Source organism: Mchenga conophoros, linkage group LG1 (genome assembly GCF_057382185.1).
Source record: "Mchenga conophoros isolate Kocher_MC1m ecotype Shallow Benthic linkage group LG1, M_conophoros_male_GT1.1, whole genome shotgun sequence".
Lineage (NCBI taxonomy): Eukaryota > Metazoa > Chordata > Actinopteri > Cichliformes > Cichlidae > Mchenga > Mchenga conophoros.
In genome coordinates, this window is record NC_140526.1 from 38,266,480 (window position 1) to 38,286,823 (window position 20,344).

A 20,344-nucleotide genomic window follows, 5' to 3' on the forward strand; every position below is an offset into this window, starting at 1 on the left:
TAAGCACAACAGCAGCGTGACTGGAAACAGGAGTGTGGGCCAAAAGCAGAAGCCCGAACCATGTAGCCTGGTGGGGCTAGCCGGGCAGACTCGTGAACCATGACACCCACATACCATCCGATAAAGGAAAAACAAAACCTCACTGAGGTACAGTTTAAGAAAATGGCAGTCATGTTCCCCCAGCAGAGAGTCAATAATGACTTTCTTCATCTCCATCCAATCACCAGTCACCTAGAGCTCAGCATAATGTTAGAACATCATCGAAGACATGGAGGAAACACAATATACAGAGGATTCAAATCATGACCTGGGCCCTATTTCAGGAAGCCGGTTTAGAGCAAACTATGAGTAAGTATACCCTGAGTTAACGAAAACTCTGGGTTTTCGGTTTCACAAAGCGAGTTTAGATTAATTCCGAGTGAGTTACTATGACGACACACTCCGTGAAGCTAACCTGCCCCCTAGCAGGTTTACTTCAACTAACCCTAACTTTCTCCGCCTCTTTGTCGGAAACCTGACTGTAGGAAGTGTCAGACATGGCGTGCTCCTTCCTTGAAGAGCCAGTAGATGTTGAAGCCCAAATTCTCCACAGAGCTCTCCGCCGGGAGAGAGTGATTAGAGCGCGTTCGGACATTTTATCATTTCCTGATGATTTTCTGTGTGAACGTTACCGTTTTTCAGCACAATCTATAATTTATTTGAATAACATCCTCAGGCCTAATATTGCTCATGTGACACATCGCGGACATCCTCTCAGTTCTGTGCATATTATTTGTATTGCACTTCGGTTTTTTGCAAACGGGAGCTTTCTGTATAATATTGGTGAAGCTGAGCACGTTTCCAAGGCTACCGTCAGTCAGGAATGTTACAGTTGCACTGAAACGTCTCCTGTACTCGTTTGTGGTGTTCCCCGGTCACAGACCCACAAGATTTATCAAAGAGGGATTCCACAAAATTGCAGGTATCAGGATGAACAAAACTTAATTCATGATGTGGTGATATTTGAACTACTTCAATTTTACATTTATTCCCACGGTTCCCAGGCGTGATTGGCTGTATAGATGGCACTCACATTCCAATCATTGCTCCTTCAGTAAATGAAGGAGACTATGTGAACAGGAAGTCTTTCCACAGCATTAATGTACAGGTACATAGCTCCCTGTAGCATTTCAAACTAACAAATTATTTCATTATAGTAATGGATGCTAATTTGTGTTCTCTGCACTGTGAAGATCATATGTGATGCTGCCAACATTATCACAAATGTGGAAGCCAACTGCTCAGCCTCTGTGAGTGGTGGTGGTGGAGGACCCCCACCTGTTTTTCAGGCCTCCGCTTGTTTTCTGTTGGCTATAACAGGTCACATTTGAGAATACAGAGTAAGCAAATATGTACTTGTAATGTGCTCAGATAATTTCAATAAGTGCTTACAGAGGGGAAATTAATGTAGCCTCTAACTGCAATTGATTTACATCAGACAAACAGACCAAGCACTATGGCTCATAATACAATTACACCTTACCTGTTTGGACTATATTTTTATATTTCATTTTTACTTGCTGCCAGGAACGTTTGGGGCCTGTTGGGTTGCACCTGCGCTCACATCACATCACAAAATAAAATGTATGAAATAAAAAATAAAATAAAATATAATAAAATAACGTGTTAAATGGGTGGAAATCCCTAGATCAATGTTTAAATTAACACTCACGCATTGACTCTGTCGGCTATGTTTTGCCATGCATGCTCCCTTTCTTTTGCAGCTGAGGCTGTGTTACTTTTTTTCCGCAAAATTTGCATGTTATCGCCCACCCCCGTGACATCACGCTCCAAAGCCCTATACTGCCATCAGAATTTCGGCCTCAAGCGCTGTAAAATACATTGACCGCGCCTTCTTTCCCTCCATCTCCATGGTGACTCGCTTAATCTGTGCTCCACTAATCAGGGCTTTATGTATCCTCGTGCGCGCGCTTAACTTGGGGTTAAAGCAACTCCACGTTGATTGAACTAATTGTTATCAGCCTTTATGAAACCGAATATTCCGAGTTGGACAGTTCGGGGTTACTCAACCCTGAGTATCGTTTTTCCCTCTGAGTTTTCTAAACCGGCTTCCTGAAATAGGGCCCTGGGTGATAACACTTGTGATCCAGAAACACAGCATGACTACACGCGTGAAGACAAATCCCTGTTTATTTCAGCTGAGAAGCTTTTGAGAAGCAGGATAAGGCTCAAGGCCACGTGGGGCAGCCATCAATCAGAACTCTGCGTTTTTTCACCTGGGATGTTCAGACTTTCTGCCAGATCAGTCTGGAAATTGATTTAGGGCACAGGAAAAATATTGTAGATATTATCTTTAAACAGGACTTTCTATCTTAAGAAAAAAAGGTTGTAATTATAAAATAAGCTTAAGGCACTTGTCAGTCACAGTTACTAATGGCAACGGGGACTTTGGAAACTCAAAAGGGTTCACTTGTGTTGACAGATGAAAAAATGTTCAAGAACCAGAAAGTTTGACATTGATAAGGATGCAGTGAAATGCACTGTGTGCAGCTGCATGAAGCCACATTTGGCCTGTACTGGTTGCATTTTACTCCCACAAAGTTCCTGCTTTTTTTTTTTTTTTACATGCTCTTGGCTCTGTTGACAAGACTCACTGAGATACAGAAAAACTTTCTCAGCAAGTCGTAAAATATTGTTCCATTAATTTGGAAATATAAAGTAATCATTTATTCTTTGTGCACCAGAATCCAGCAGTGATTTTACAAACAGCGAGTTTACGCAGTTCCAATATTTAAGATTTATAGAGAACAAATCACTCCAACAAACTGCCAGAAAGAGAATACTTTTCTGTTTTAAAGTTAAGAAGTACCGTTAAACTTTGCTGTTAAACAGAAGCTCATGTGCTTTACAGCTCGCCATCTGTGCTTCAGACAGAGCAGCACTCAGCTGCACTGCTACAGCCTCTCAGCTCAGATGTGGATCTAAAACATCCCCATGGAAATGAATCTTCTTTCTGCACTGATGTCCATTTCCTGTAAGCACTCTCCACCTATCGGTTTTATTCTCTCCTGAGCTTCTCTGGCACACCAGAGGACCTATCAGTCTTTGCTATTGCCTGCTGTGCATCTGTACTGATGGAGAATATGTAAATGGCCTAAGTGCACTTCCTCACATAATACGCTGATGATACGTGAATAGAACTGGAGCATCTGACATCAGGGTGTACATCAGCATCATGAGAACAGAGGCTTTGGCATTTCTTTCTTGTACCTAAAGTGGTAACATATGTGCTATTAAAAATACTTAGACTGCTTAAAATACTGAATCATTCCAGGCTAAATGAAGGTCATAGATCCAAACATCTGTTTTGGATCTATGACCAGATGTTCTGGCCTTGGAAAAGTGAACATGAACGTGCTGACTCTTTCCTGTTTCACTGCTGTGCCTCTCTCCACAAGCATGCTGTTTAATATTTCTCATGATGTCAGTGTTTTTGAGTAAAACCATAATAAACAATGTAACACTTCTTCTCCATAGGTGAAGTGTGCAGTTTCTTCTTCTCTTTGCACATGAGCCATGAAAGGTTTCAGAGAAACAATACAATACAATTTTATTTATATAGCACATTTAAAAACCCGAAGGCACACCAAAGTGCTTCACAGTATTATGGAGAGTCAACATAAGTCAATAACAGGGTACAATTCGGGCACTAGCACAGACAGGATAGAGGCACTAACAGACCAGGAGAGTTAGATAAATACAAAAATCTGCTAAGAAGACAAAAACAGCAGTAAAATTAATTTAAAAAAAATGAAAAATTTAATAAAATCTAATAAAAGATTTAAAAGTTTCAAATTTAAAAGATTTAAAAGGGTATTAACTGGTCAGGAAAGCCAAGTCAAATAGATATGCTTTTAATCTTGATTTAAAGGATTGGATAGAGTCCAAGGCTCGAATAGAAGCAGGGAGGCTATTCCAAAGGTTGGGTGCAGCTGAAGCAAAGGCATGATCGCCTCTGGTCTTCAGTCTAAACTTAGGTTGGGCCAGGAGTAATTGACCTGATGATCTTAACGCACGACAAGGAGTGTACAAATTGAGGAGGTCAGTGAGGTAGCTGGGCGCAATGTTATTCAGGATTTTAAAAGTGAGTAGCAAGATTTAAACTCAATGCGATATTTGATTGGTAACCAGTGTAGATCAACAAGAGCCGGAGTAATAGGGTCAAATTTTCTAGTTCCAGTAAGAAGGCGAGCCGCAGCATTCTGAACGAGTTGCAGCCTTCGAAGAGAGAAGGCTTGGAGACCACAGTAGAGAGAATTACAATAATCTAACCTGGAGGTCACAAAAGCATGGATAAGTTTTTCCAGGTCCCTGTGCGGTATATAATGCTTAGCTTTAGAAATCTGGCGCAGTTGAAAAAAAACCAAACAGATTTAACTACAGATGATACTTGCTTGTCGAGCTTAAAGGAGTTATCCAAATAGACACCCAGGTTACGCATAGAATCAGAGAGAGAGTTAGCTAGGGGCCCCAGCAGGGCAACAAGCTGGTCTCGAGGAATATGGCTGTCGAACACCGTAACTTCAGTTTTTTTCTCATTTAAAACAAGAGAATTTTCTGACAGCCAATCTTTAACCTCTCTCAGGCAATCGTACAGGGAGTTCAGTGATGCTGACAAATCATCAGTCAGTTGACAATAGATTTGAATGTCATCAGCGTAAAAGTGATAAGAAATATTGTATTTTTCAAATATTGAGCCCAAGGGTAGCATATACAAAGAGAATAATAAAGGGCCCAATACAGACCCCTGGGGCACACCACTGCAGAGAGGGGCAACAGAGAGAGTATCCTCCCATCACAACAGAGAAGGATCTATCTGTGAGGTAAGAATTAAACCAGTTAAGGGCAGAACCCTTGATGCTCTTGATGCTAAAACATGCTCTAGCCTCCTCAAGAGGCTATTATGATCAACCATGTCAAAGGCTGAAGACAGATCCAATAAAACTAAAACGGCAGGGCGACCAGAGTCAGCAAATCCAGGAAGATCATTATAGACTCTTAGCAGGGCCGTTTCAGTGCTATGGTGTGGATTAAAGCCAGACTGGTATTTGTCAGTGATATTATTTGCAACTAAGTAAGCCTGTATTTGGAGAAAGACGGCTTTCTCTAAAATTTTTAATAAAAACGGAAGCTTCGAGATTGGCCTATAATTGGCAGATTCTTTCTGATCGAAATTGCTTTTTTAAGAACGGGGTGCACTACCGCATGTTTAAAGGCAGTCGGGACACAGCCCACAAATAATGATAAATTCATTAAGAATAAGATGCAAGGCCCAATTTCCTCAAAACCTTCCTTGATAATTCAGGATGGAAGGATATCGTGCACAGAATTTGAGTTTCTCAGTTGTTCAATTATTCCCTTAAGAGTGGGGAGTGATAACAGCTCAAAGTGAGAAAAGGTGGACATGCATCCTAAAACCGGAACAGGATTCAGCACAAGAGAGTGAGAGTGTGAAGCCTTCAGTAATAAAACTTTTCCACTAAAATGATTAAGAAATTGCTCACAGTGAGCCTGAAAGGCTGAGCTCGAAGAGTCCGGACAGGGATTTATCACTGAATTAAAAATTTTGAATAACATTCGAGGGTTGTGGCTATTAGTCTCAATAATGTCCGCTTCTTAGGCGGGGAGCAGAGAGGGGAACCGTATGAACCAGTAGAAGAGATGATACGTGGAAAGGTAGCGTCTCCCAAATTCCAGCCTTGATCCAACCTAGCATGGGGGGGAAATGAAGATTCAACAGAGTATCCCGGTCATAGGTGATTAATGCATAACCATCTGGGTGGCATAGTGCCAGAAAGATAACAAATAATAAACAAATATCAAGGAAAAGAGATCGACAACAGAGACGAGGATGGCCTGCCGTACACACTGGCGCCATCTTCGTGGAGAGAGGACGCGCATTGCTATCATGACAAATTTGGTAAAACAGGCAAGTGCAAAGGTACACCAGCAGTTTCGTTTTAGCATGTACATGTGGCTGTAGCTCAGGAAGTGCAGCACATCATCTGTGAAAAGTTAGCGGTTCAGTCCTTGGCTACTCCAGCTTGCATGCCCTGGGCAAGATATTGAACCCCAGGCTGCTCTCTGATACACCCATAGGAATGAGAATATTAGATAAAATATTAGATAAAACAATGCTCAGGTGAATGCAACAGGTTTATAAACTGCTTTATATTGAGTAAATGAGAAAAGTGCTATGATAACCAGTCGATTTACCAGGTGTGAGAAACCACTTGACCAGTAGGTTTACCAATATTGTTGATCATAGTTGTTTTTTTTATATATAGTGCTAAGTCAAGAGTCATCCTTCATGTCTCTATGGTTTGGGAGGAATATAAAAAATATTTAAAGTAGTAAGAAAAAAAAGTAGGGTTACCCAAAACTGAAAAATAATGAATTATACAAAAAAGGCCTTTTTTCAGGGAACAAAACGGGTTAACAATTTAAATCTGTTCTGCAGCAATGGAGGTTGATCAGGCCTTGAAAGCTGCTGCTACTGATTCCTACAGCTGTTACAACTTTTCCAACCCCCTCCGTCTGCATAAAAGCAGTGTTGGCACACACTGGTGTTACCAGACCCTCGTGTGCATCAGCTGAACAGTATTGTACTGCTGAAAGTAGTGTGTTGGTACAAAAATGTTGAGAACAAGGCAATTAACAGTGGAAGAGAGACAGATCATCATAACACTTAAAAATGTAGTTCTGTCCTACAGAGAGGCTGCAAAGAAAGTCAAGGTGTCAGTGAGTACAGTTTCCTTCACCATCCAAAGGCTCAGAAACAAACTGTGACAGGAAGAGGTCTGCAGACCCAAAGACACGACTGAACCAGAGGACACGTTTCTGAGAGTTAACAGCTTGTCTGATAGGTGGCTCACAGGACAACAGCTTCGACCTTAATAGTGGTCGTAGTAAGCAAGTCTCAGCTGTGAAGATTCAACTGTGAAGAGAAGACTTTGAGGTGTGGGTTTGACAGGACAAGTTGCAGCATGAAAGCCAGACGTCAGAATAAGACAGAGCCTGAACTCTCTTAGGCTGCCTTCTGTTCCATCCTCTGCCATCCTGCTTCAGTAATGTTGAGGGGAGGCCAAGCCATGACTGATACTGCTATCCTTTTACTGCATCAGCACGTGGGATCGCTGTCATGTAGAAATGCTTTCTTATCACAAGCTTTTTGGCGTTCATGATTGGGAAACTGAGTTCCAAACCATGACAGACCTTTAACTTCAGTTTACAGATGGTTGTAGACACTCTGTGAAATAACTCTCTTGACCTCTATAGATCAAGAAATGGCTATTCCAATGGTAACTACATATGTATTGATCATGATGGTACTTCAGCCAGAAGGTAGAGCAGATTTACAGGCAGAGTGCAGCTGGTGGTCAGTATACAGTTAATGGTAAATGGTCTGTATTTGTATAGCGCTTTACTTGGTCCTAAGGACCCCAAAGCGCTTTACACTATACACGATCATCCACCCATTCACACACACATTCACACACTGGTGATGTCAAGCTACAGTGTAGCCCTGGGGCGCACTGACAGAGGCGAGGCTGCCGGACACTGGCAAGATCTGCTGCACAAACTCATTAAAAAGTATTAGTCATTAACACTTAAACTCAGAAGAGAAGAGTGCACCAAAATCCAGCAAGGACATGTCATTGCACACCTTTTAGCACAACTGTAAAGTTCTTCATTTGTAGTTTCATGGTTTGCAGAAAACGTATTACTGTGTATATCTGATGAATGAAAAATTGCCTCAAACATTTTTGTCAATAACCCTTACCTGTACTGGAAATTATGTCATCACCTGGTTTATGAAAATGTATCTGCAATGACCCTTTACTTCACATACGCTCACTGTTAAATAAAAGCTGTTTTGCTGCGTCTGCTTAATCTTCTGTATAAAGCCGGTCCCAGCTGAAATAAACTGGAGAAATACAACATGATATAAATAGTCCAGGATAACACTGCAGTGTGTAGCTATTGGTTGTTACATCTATATACACAGTGTGTATATATATATATAGATGTTTGAGACTATTATCAGCTGTAATCACTAGCATCCTGTTTTCCTTTGTGATTTTCAACAGAATCGTTTTTTAACTCTGTTTTTGTTCTTTGAGAAAAGAAACGAAGGCAGCAATGTGTCTCCTACAGACTCGAGCTGCTGGAGGTTGTTAGTAGCTATAAAAGAACATTGATTCACCAGCCAGTGCATTACCGTCTCAGTGGACATGCTGTCTAGATACAGGTCCACCACGACAAATCAACACAGTAATGTAGTTCTCTGCAGCGGCGTCCGGCTGCTATGAGTCTGGGTCAACAGACGTTTTTTCAGACCTTTGTCAGCTGCATGGTTGCTGATGTTCCCCAAGTGTTCCTGCATTTCCTTTTTATGATGGAGTGTTGTCATTAACTTTTCAAAGATGGATTCATTTTACCTCTGTCTGCACCATGTGCTTCCACTTCACTTAGTCATTTCCCGCATTTTCCAAAATGCCTTCTGACAACCTCCAGAGAGGGGATTTAATGTGCTGTGTTCTGCAGTGGGGTGCAGTGGGTTTTGCAATTTAATGACAGAGAGACAAAAACAGGGTTGCAAGTGTCACAGCTTTGATTGATCTTAAAGTTTCTGTGGCATACTTAACGGACATCAGTGATTGGCTGCTGCCCTTCCTCCATGCACTGAACATGTGATCAGTGTTGGGCTCATAAACAGTAATTACTACATGTACATGAACACTTTACTCCCAGAAGAAAGTAATACGTTATACTACTCTTCGCATTACTTTTGCATTTCTCCATAAAATGATCTGAAACGCTTTGTCTCATAATTACCATTTAAGAACATAAACCTATGGGCCCCACACACCAACACACATCCCTGTCCCCATGAAGACATACAGCCAATCTTTTTCTGAGTATTTATTTATGAACACAAAGCCAAAAACACAAAACAAGGATGAAAACTAGCACAAAGAGCCACAGTGATTCTACTTTAGACACATAAACAGGTAGAAACGGAGGCTGACTGCTCATCAGTTTGTTACCTGTTAAAGTTCAGGCTCTGGCTGCTGGGCTGAGGTCCACATTCACTCAGATTTAACATCACTCTGGCTTCTTGGCTAGCTTAGAGCTAGCATGCTATCCTGCAGGTGCTTTCAAAGAGTCAAAGTTATAGATTAGCGGTACAATACAGTTATTTCTTTCCTGAATGCAGTTTGCACTTTACCATCATGCTCTCATTCCTTTGTGCAATAAAATATAAATAAAATGTCCACACTTTAGATTGTGCCACTATTCTCCTCCAGCACACAAACTAAAATCAGCTGACCCCAAGTGCAAGTGGAACCAATAAGCATAATCAATATCCAAGCAGACTAACAATTCCGAGACCGCCCATATGGAAAAGATATATATAAATCTTATAAAGTTTGTATCTGTCTTGTGTGAAACTTGTATGAAAAGCATATAAGTGTGAAAACAGATATAAGATCCATTGAAAAATTATATAATGAAACTTGTATGTTTTGGATACTTACTAAAACAATGTATGAAAGTAATGTGAAAGTGGCCACTTTCATGAGTAATCACATATAAGTTTTTACTATTTCTTTTCCATATGGGCGTTCTCACTCCTGAGGCGTAACATCCCGTCGTTTTGTCACGTTCCGCAGCGTTCCTGAGGAACATGAAAGATGACCTTCCGTGTTGTTATGGTACGTGCCAGGTTATGGATGAAATCCAGTGGAATGACGCTCCCGCAGTAATAGACGTTCCAGCCATGTATTCCAGCCCTAACCCTAACCTTATTCCTAATCTTAACCAGGACTTTAATGACGTTAGCTAGCGTTTTCCCAAGCAATTTTAAGAAAGTGAACGAACATGTGTAGATTGAGTGCAAACGGTTCTCATATGTCCTCATTTTTCTGAGCTCGTCATTTAGGAACGTGATGGGGGCCCGAAAACGTAATATGTTGACTTTTTGTCACCTAGCGTAAGATGTTACGCTTTGGGAGTGAGAACGTGTTGCAATTCCAAGGAAATGAACTACTGGGAACTGGTCCTCTATAAGAACCGGTTCTTGATTCCTACCTCTAGGCACGTGTCTTGTTTTTGTAGACAAATAATATAAATATGACTCTATGTTAGACATATGTCTGTAAATAACCATTACATCATCACATCATTTCATAAGGATTTTGCAGGTGGGGATTAAATACACTACAGTATATTGTTTGAGTCTTTCGGCTCTTCGGACATACTTCAGTCTGAAAATGTAACTATAATGAATGTGAAGGCAGGGCGGAATAATATTCAGGACGAGATCTGAAACAGGAGAACAAAGCTTTATAAAAACATTTTAAAATCACATTTCCACCTGCAAAACGAGCAGAGACGACCGTCAAATTATGAAACAAGGTTACAATTTGTGAAACAGAAAGTGACATTTTGAAACTTTGGAAGCTCAGCGGACATAATGTCGTTAAAGCTAATAGTTATTACTGCTGCATAGATAACTAATAAAAAAAATGAGCAGTAAATGAGAGTAAAGTAAAAGAAAAGAAAATAATTTCCTCATAATGTTTTGACTAATTTGTTGCCATTAAGACAGAGCATTTAGATGACAGGAAGCAATAAATGAAGTCAATGTTTTGCTCTGTGTTTTTGTAAATGAGATGATTTTGACCCTGCTGTGAAAACATTAATCACAATGTTCTGCTAGAATTTCTTGGATATTATTAAAGTTCCCAGAGCTGTTGCCGGCAAGGTAAAAGCTTTCAAATTCACAAGTTTGCACTCTTGCCCAAACTTTCTTGACACCGCTGACCTTTAAAGGAAACAAAGAAAAGCAGAAACTCCAAAATGGGAAACGCTGTATCATATTACTCGTGTCACCAAATTTAATTTTAAACCATGCTCTGCCGACTGTAACACAGTGCTGCTGGAGCCTTCCTGTTTTTGTGATAAAAGATTTTCATGAGGGTTTGACAAGCCTTCCTCTGAAGGATTTATGTGTTTTCATTCTCTCTGCCAGGCGGTTCCACAGGCAGCAGCTAATGTCTCTCAATCAACCAACAGTCAGGAGCTAATGGCAGCTATTTTTGTTCTCAAAGACTCATTTAAAAACCCTCAAAGAGCAGCAAATTGCAACAAATGACTAGTGTGGCAGCAACCGACTCTCATCAGCGTTTGTGCTGACTGATAGTTATTTCTCTCCGGAGAGACAAAGATTGCATTAAAAAACTATATCTAGTCAGTTTTTCTCCCCTCTATTATTGTAAGTTATATATTTTTGATTAGCAGTACACGTGGACGTGACTTTGACTTGAATTTTGACCTATTAACTCCTGATGTGTAAGTTATAATCTGTGATGAGCCCAGTCCAAGTTTTGGAAAAAAGCAAACATGTAAATAGTTGTTTTGATGTAAATAAGTTATTTATTTCCCCCCCCTTTGCTTCAATTGCCCAGGAAATTTGAGTAAAAGAAAATACGTATTTTAAAGGCTTCAGGGTCGGGTATTGATTTAGAGTTCACAAAGTTAATCTCCAACTGATGAGCTGCATAGAGCTAGGTGTTACTAGTGATGGTAAATTCGATTCTTTTTACTGAATCGAGTTTTAATGAGTCACTCATCAAAGTGAATCGGGTTTTTTGAGTCCTTTGAGTCACTGAGTCAGTTGACCAGAGAGTGCAAAAAATTTACATTTTCACTCAAACTTAATTTGTTTCTCTTTTCATGTAAATCCTACTGCTAAGATGAGTGATTGAAAAAGAAAAACAACTATTTTTATAGAGCAAAAAAGAGCAAAGGGAACATTTATTTTATTTATTTTTATTTCATTTTATTAGTATTTTCCACAAATGTGTCAAATATATATTTTCTCATCTAAATGTCCACTGAGCTGTGAGCCAAGGGGTGGTAATGCTGCTTAACATTGGTTGCTAACCAAGAAGAAGAAGAAACTGTGAGCCAGGAGGGAGGGGGTGAGTAACTCAAATGTGCTGTTAGCATGTTAGCAGAGCGATGCTACTGTGAACCAAGGAGCTATTGTCTTGATGTGAGCTTCTACTCAGGGTTTTTTTCTTCCAGTTCAGAGCAGAAATGTTTTTGTTAAGAAACTGGCTGTTGCTTTTTTCCCACACAATTTTAATTATAAGCTAGATATATTTCTACTAATGAAATTAGTTTGCTAACAGCAACAGGGATGAGTCAGTGAGTCAGTTGGGCTTGTGAATCATGATTCACGAGTCAGTAAAGTGATTCTCGAGTATTGAACGATTCGTTCATGATTCGCGCATCACTAGGTGTTACAGTGTTACATGTTCTGACTGTCTAGGATTGCGGTAAGGCTGGGTTCATTACTGATGATGTCTTAGATCTCATAGAGTTTCTGTTCATGATGCTGTTGGAAAATCAGGAAAAAGTCAGTGATTATGCTTTGGGAATTATTGTTACTGCCAAGTCATGTAAAAGAAAAAAACATGCTTCGTAATGAAATTTAACAAAAGAGGGAAATTTGCAAAGAAAAACTTCTCCTGACACTGTTGGTAAATCAAAAACTAAACCCAAGAAATTCCTACGGAGCTCTGCGGTCATCTAATCTACCAGCTATGCTGCCTACACACACTGACACAACAGCAGCAACAATCTCCACACCCCCAAAAAAACATTTGTGTGTAAGTGAGCAGCAGTGAAAACGAAGCCTGGCCCAGTTTCCAGGCAGCAGCACCAGTAGCTCATTACACAAAATCAACAACGCTTCAAGCTACGAGTATCAGTACGAGTACAGAGAACAGTATGTGGGAGGCAGACACAGAAAAACATAAAGCTGCTAGCAAGTGTTACAGACTGCACAAAAGCACAGTTTCTGACAGATTATACGCAACTGCAAATGTTGAGATCGCTGCAGCTTGACTGGACTTTGGGAAATGGAGCAGTCAGCAATGATGCCAGGCCGGGCGATGAATGATGCACTGCACTGAACATAAGAATGGGAACCAGCCCTGGTCAGCAGCCTGCACTTACCTGTCTTTGGTATATGAAACAAAAAAGGAAGATATGAGGGCAGTGTGGGCTGTAAGAATGGTGAATCGCAATTTCCCCAGTATCTGTAGATATCAGTACAAGGCTTAGAGTTAGAGTGTGATTTTTAAAGACTTGGCATTAATGTATACTTTATAGATACTTTATAGATCCCTGTGGGAAAAATCCTCTCTGCATTTAACCCATTCACTCAGTGAAGCAGTGGGCAGCAGTGTGTAGGGACGGTACCTTGCTGAGGGGTGTCTCAGGGTAACCGTTCAGTGGATTCAAACCCCCACCTTTCCGATCTAGGGGCCACCACTCTACCCTACCTACTGAGCTATCCCTGCCCTATTTGCCTTAGATGAACTGTAAACCCTCTAAAGTATATTTTCTTATTGAATAATAACCCTGACCTTAAATTTAACTTGAACCGTAAGCAAAGAAACCAGTCACAATATCTATCTGTGTCAGGCTTTGTGTTTTGCTAAGGGAAAACTTACTATCATTATAGAGAAGTGTACATGTATGCATCCAAGTAAGCTTTTACTTGTTAGATGACGGCTGTGTGCGGACAGGGATAGGACCCAAGATGCAGACTCCAGAGACAAATTTAAACCAAAACAGCTTTAATGTTGAACGCAAACATAACATAACTGGAAAAAAAAACTCAAAATAAACTAACACCGGTGGACTGGCAAAACACACAGCAAAATAAACGGTAGATCGCGACATGGACACAGAGAAACACAGGGCTTAAATACACAGAGGGAGCAATCAGGGAATGAGTAACAGGAGGGAAAAACAGCTGGGGCAAATCAGCCCTAACGAGACCAGGCACATTAAACCAGACACATTAACATCAGACATAGACTTCCAAAGTAAAACCAGACACATTACACAGACTCACAGGCAAGCACTAAAACAAAGGGAACAGAGACGTGGGACCAGGGCAGACACAGACACTGACTGGACGTGGAAATACAGCAGACAGGGAAGACAGCAACAAAGGAACACAGACAGAAAACCAAAACACTAAAACTCTAACCAAACCCCACCCAGAGGACCTTAACTTAAGAAAAACCCATAAAGCAAAGCTAGAATATAAAGAAATAACAAAATCAAATAACCAAAAACACAAAACACTGGGTCACCGACCCAGGAACCCTAACAGTACCCCCCCCCCCCCCCCCCCCCCCCAAGGGCTGGCTTCCAGACAGCCCAAACCAGAACACCAAAAAACAAAAAACAACCCAACCAGGGCGGGCGGTGGGGGAAACAGGACGGAGGGCACGAAACAAATGAAACACATCGAACCAGAAACCAAAACACAGGAAACAAAGTCCAAAACAACAGCACAAAGGCCCAGGAATAGTCCAAAAACAAACAAACAAAAGAGCCCATGAAAGGCACAGAGGCACAGGCAACAGTCTCGAAAAAGTTCAGGGGGCCCGGAGGCTGACGGAACAACAGTCCAAACCCGGGCAGGTCAGGGGGGCGGCCCGGAAGCTGATGGCCCAAGAGCCCAGAAAACAGATCAGGAGGCCAGCCGGGCGGGAGGCACCGACGGCGACCGAGCAGATCAGGAGGCCGGCCGGGCGGGAGGCACCGGCGGCGACCGAGCAGATCCGGAGGCCGGCCGGGCGGGAGGCACCGGCGGCGACCGAGCAGATCCGGAGGCCGGCCGGGCGGGAGGCACTGGCGGCGACGTAGTTCAGGGGGCCGTCCATGACGGCGGCGTAGGTCAAGGAGCCGGCCATGACGGCAACGACATTCAGTCATCGGCCGGACAGGACGAGCAGGACGTGCAGGACGTGCAGGCCGGACAGGACGTGCAGGACCAGACGGCATGGGGACCCCAGGCGCAGACGAAGCTGAACACTCGGAGGCCGGACCGGGCGGAGCTGCAGAGGCCGGACCGGGCGGAGCTGCAGACTCGGAGGCCCGTGGTGGCTGAACGGCCTCGCCAGAACCATCAGCAGACACTGGGACGTGCTGGCTGGGTCCTCCCGGACCCCCAGCTGACGAGGCAAGTGGCTGAACTGGCCCCTCGGATCCTCCAGCAGGAAGAGACGGCTGAAGCGGTTCCTCGGACCCTCCAGCGGAGACAGGAGGCTGAACGGGCCCCTCGGACCCTCCAGCGGAGACAGGGGGCTGAACGGGCCCCTCGGACCCTCCAGCGGAGACAGGGGGCTGAACGGGCCCCTTGGACCCTCCAGCAGAACCAGTTCGCAGAACAGATGAAGTGGGTGTGATGTCAGAATGTCCAGAGTCAGAATGCTCAACAGTTCTGTTGTGGCGGCGGCCAGAACGCCGTTTCCTTCGGGATGAGGAAACAGGAACCGGTGGAGAAAAAGAGACCTCCTCCTCATCATCTGACCACATAGCTGCCAGAAAAAAGGCAGGTGAACGAGAACCCAGCTGGTGTGGGGAGGGAGAGGAAGTCCGTGGCAATGTTGAGACAGAAGGAGAGTGTGTGTTGTCCTGGGGTAACGGTGGGGAAGATGTAGAGAGTGAGAGAGCAAGCTCACCAGCCTTGACTTGCTCTCTCCAGGCAGTAATGGTGTCGTCCAACTTAGTGTCCTTAGCAAACTGAAACAGCTGAGGGTTATGGCGAATGATGGCATCCACTGCATTCAGCCCAACTGCCATAGTCCGTAGATCCCGTGACTGGGCAATGCGGTCGAGCAGACTCACCATCCGCCTCATCTCGCTGTTGAACTCCGAGGAAGAGGAGTCTGCAGGGTCCATGTTCTGGTCGCGATCTTCTGTTAGATGACGGCTGTGTGCGGACAGGGATAGGACCCAAGATGCAAACTCCAGAGACAAATTTAAACCAAAACAGCTTTAATGTTGAACGCAAACATAACATAACTGGGAAAAAACTCAAAATAAACTAACACCGGTGGACTGGCAAAACACACAGCAAAATAAACGGTAGATCGCGATATGGACACAGAGAAACACAGGGCTTAAATACACAGAGGGAGCAATCAGGGAATGAGTAACAGGAGGGAAAAACAGCTGGGGCAAATCAGGCCTAACGAGACCAGGGGAAGCAAAACCAGACACATTAACATCAGACATAGACTTCCAAAGTAAAACAGGAAACATAACACAGACTCACAGGCAAGCACTAAAACAAAGGGAACAGAGACGTGGGACCAGGGCAGACACAGACACTGACTGGACGTGGAAATACAGCAGACAGGGAAGACAGCAACAAAGGAACACAGACAGAAAACCAAAACACTAAAACTCTAACCAAACCCCACCCAGAGGACCTTAACTTAAGAAAAACCCGTAAAGCAAAGCTAGAATATAAAGAAATAACAAAATCAAATAACCAAAAACACAAAACACTGGGTCACCGACCCAGGAACCCTAACAATACTATGATCTGTCTAATTCTTTTGTCCATTTTCTAAAGTTTAAGCTGAAAGAAGAATGTCACTTTTTCTTTTACTATATAAACCTGTTTTCACTCTGAAACAACTTCAGAGTTCATTGGTGGCAACTCTCATAAAGGTCAGCAAATAATAGGAGAAATGCGCACTGCTGCTGCACTCATAGTTCAGTTACTGTGTGTTTGCTGAGCTGTGTGCCTGAAAAGACACAGATGGGGTGAAACGTGTTTATATGAACAGAAATGTCTCTTTCTTTTGTTGCTATGTTCCCCGTACAAACATAAAGACAGAAAGATTTGTATTATTTACTTGCATTAAGACTGACTGATGTGTTTCACACTCATTCGGCACAAAACAGATTGATGCCTCTTGTTTTTTACTATATCTTCATAATGTCTTCTGAGGTGAGTGAAATCAGTATTTTCCGAGTGTGCTTCAGCATTGTTGTGTTGCATTTATCATTTGTCAGGAATTTTAAAAGTGATAACATGTTAAACTTTAGTTCCTTGGGGGGTGCAAACAGTTCCAGCATTAGTAATAACAATAACAAAAATAAGAATAATATATAATACTGCCATATGCAATACTTGAAGAATGATCCTTAAGCAGCAATAATCGTTTTATCTCTAAACCACTACCTATATTCAGTGTGTCTGTTGGTGTAACACAAGGCCATGGTGCAAATGCGACCAAATTTTTCAGTGGTGCGACGAAAAAAAAAAATTTGGTTGCACCTGTGCGACCAACAAAAAAAAAAAAAAAAACTGCAACCTTCCTTGTGGTCAACAACAGACACACATTATGCCCCTATCGTGGACTAAACCAGTCAGAGATAGTAAGGGGCGGGACCGCTCTGATTGGCCGTGGTCCAGTTGAAAGTGCAGGTGGAAGTGGGAGGTGAGTAGCTTGAATAAAGCGATATCAATTCATTAAATCTTGAATCGACTTTTAAACATAACTGTGTTTTGCCAGAAACGCCAGATTCTCAGATTAAAGCTCACAAAACCATTTCAACAACAACCAAACAGCAAATGAGAGCAGGTACACGGACTCCACACAAAGACGTAAACACAGACCCGACGCATCAGAATCAACTTTGTCTTTCTCGGCTTTCTCACCCGACGGCCCGTAGACGGACACACTGTCGGAGCTTAGCGATTCTGATGCGTCCGGTCCGCGCTGTGATTACGTCTTTTTGCGCTGATTCTGAGCTGCAGGTTTTGTCTCTCCAATCAAAATTCACCGAGCCAGCAGCAAAAGAAGCAGCAAACTGCGCTTCACATTTGATCAATGTCGTCATGAATTTTGCTGTTTTGCTTCCACGACTATTAAAATCACACTTCGTGCACAGCTAGCTCTCTCTCTCTCTGTACTTCAAGAACAGTTTCCTGTCTCCAATCTCTGTTTTCTGTATTATTCATTTGCTTATTACCCACCAGTCTACCGTTGTTTACAACGCTGTGGCTGCTGTCTTTTTCTTTTCTTTTTTTCACTTAAATGACCTCAGACAAGAAAGCCTGTTTTTTCTGTTGTTCAATACTGAAGAAATTTAAACTTTATGTGCAGAACATTGTAGAATATTTTTAAGATTATCTGCTATAAAAAGCCAGACCAGGAAAATCTCCTTCATGTTTTTCTGTGTTTTATTCTCAGTTACTTTCACACAAAGGCATCTGCTGTGATGTTCACAATTCTGATGAAGTCAGTACTGATAAATGATCAGAATTATAATATTTCTGACTGTCTGAGGCTAAGTTGAATCGAATCGGGACTTTGAAAACCGGAATCGAATGGATTATAGAAATCAGTGATGATACCCAGCCCTAGTGAGCAGCCTAGGCACGACAGAAGTGGATGTAGCTGTAATAGGAAAAGAACTATTGCTAACTTTTCTGTTAAGTTAAGGCCTGATCCTTCTGAAATTCATAGCCAGTGCTCTGACACGGTGTCATCAATCTTTGAATGCTGAAAAAGCACAGTGTATCCAGAAAAACACATTATATTATATAAATTATTATAAAATTTGTGTGCGCCTAACTTTTGTGCCGGTATGCCTAACTTTTTAAAGTTAGGCGTACCGGTAAGCCCATGGCAAAAAGTTAGTCTAGAGCCCTGCCACATTCAAGGACCACAGTACATAAACCAGTTCCAGGTTTATTCAAAAAAATATTTTTTGAGATATTTTAAGATATAATAATAATAATAATAATAATAATAATAATAATAATAATAATAATAATGGTGTTACACCCCGGCCTAGGCAACCGGGGTGCAACGCAGGAAAATAAAAATAAGGAAAATAAAACCACGAAGGCCCTCCACCAAAATCCCAAAACGAAGGTGTCTCAAACGAAAATATTTACAACAGACCATTTATTTACAACAAAAACACCAAACTATTTACAACACGGGGGAGATCGCGACCATGACATACTGAAACACAAGGCTTAAATACATAGAAGGAGCAATCAGGGAATGGACCACAGGAGGGAAACACAGCTGGGGCAAATTAGAACTGACGAGACAGGGAAAATGTAAACTGAACACACTAAGATAACACAGACTTTCAAAGTAAAGCAGGAAATACATAACAGTCACGCAAAAACAAAACACTGACACACCGAAACGTAACATTTCCCCCTACCCAAAAATCAAACATGTAACCCCAAGTGAAATGTTTGATCAAAACCGGATGAAGGCTGGTGGAGGCTGGAGCGGTCCCACGGACCCTCCAGCGAAGACGGATGAAGTCTGGAGCGGTCCCACGGACCCCCCAGCGAAGGCAGACGAAGGCTGGAGCGGTGCCTCGGACCCTCCAGCGAAGACAAACGAAGACTGAAGCGGTGCCTCGGACCCTCCAGCAAAGGCAGACGAAGGCCGGAGCGGTGCCTCGGACCCTCCAGCGAAGGCGGACGAAGGCTGAAGCGGTCCCTCCAACGGACCCTCCAGCGAAGACGGACGAAGGCTGATGAAGGCTGGAGCGGTCCCACTGACCCTCCAGCAGACGACGAAGGCTGGAGCGGTCCCTCGGACCCTCCAGCGAAGACAAACGAAGGCTGACGAAGGCTGGAGCGGTCCCACTGACCCTCCAGCAGACGAAGGCCGGAGCGGTCCCTCGGACTCTCCAGCGAAGGCAGATGAAGGCTGGAGCGGCTCGGACCCACCAGCGAAGACAGACGGCTGAAGCGGTCCCTCCCTCGGACCCTCCAGCGACGGCGGACGGCTGAAGCGGTCCCCGGGCCCTCCAGCGAAGACAGACGGAGGCCGAAGCGGCCCTCGGACCCTCCAGCGAGTGGACGAGCCCCCATATGTTACACCCCGGCCTAGGCAACCGGGGTGCAACGCAGGAAAATAAAAATAAGGAAAATAAAACCACGAAGGCCCTCCACCAAAATCCCAAAACGAAGGTGTCTCAAACGAAAATATTTACAACAGACCATTTATTTACAACAAAAACACCAAACTATTTACAACACGGGGGAGATCGCGACCATGACATACTGAAACACAAGGCTTAAATACATAGAAGGAGCAATCAGGGAATGGACCACAGGAGGGAAACACAGCTGGGGCAAATTAGAACTGACGAGACAGGGAAAATGTAAACTGAACACACTAAGATAACACAGACTTTCAAAGTAAAGCAGGAAATACATAACAGTCACGCAAAAACAAAACACTGACACACCGAAACGTAACAAATGGATTGGATTTATATAGCGCTTTTCAGGGGCCCTCAAAGCATTTTACAATTCTCACATTCACACACTGGTGGGGGCAGCTACAGTTGTAGCCACAGCTGCCCTGGGGCAGACTGACAGAAGCGAGGCTGACATATCGTGCCATCG

At 42.9% G+C, this 20,344-nt stretch overlaps 1 protein-coding gene across 1 annotated transcript; it reads right to left on the reverse strand.

Moving 5' to 3' along the window:
- Positions 1-12,461: 12,461 nt before the first annotated feature.
- LOC146583788 (uncharacterized) lies at positions 12,462-15,840 on the reverse strand. Its single transcript, XM_085255548.1, has 3 exons — positions 14,805-15,840; positions 14,343-14,714; positions 12,462-12,469 (listed from the first exon to the last, which is right to left on the reverse strand). Exons 1-3 carry the CDS (start codon positions 15,838-15,840, stop codon positions 12,462-12,464), a joined length of 1,416 nt encoding a protein of 471 aa, XP_085111674.1.
- Between the last annotated feature and the right edge of the window lie 4,504 nt (positions 15,841-20,344).

What these genes read in the sequence shown, in the direction of transcription:
- LOC146583788 (XM_085255548.1), bottom strand. Translation starts at nt 15,840, where the DNA reads ATGGACCCTGCAGACTCCTCTTCCTCGGAGTTCAACAGCGAGATGAGG. An exon ending in CCGTCATGGACGGCCCCCTG is followed by an intron (nt 14,715 to 14,804) that starts AACTACGTCGCC and finishes GGCCTCCGGATC; the next exon opens with TGCTCGGTCGCCGCCGGTGC.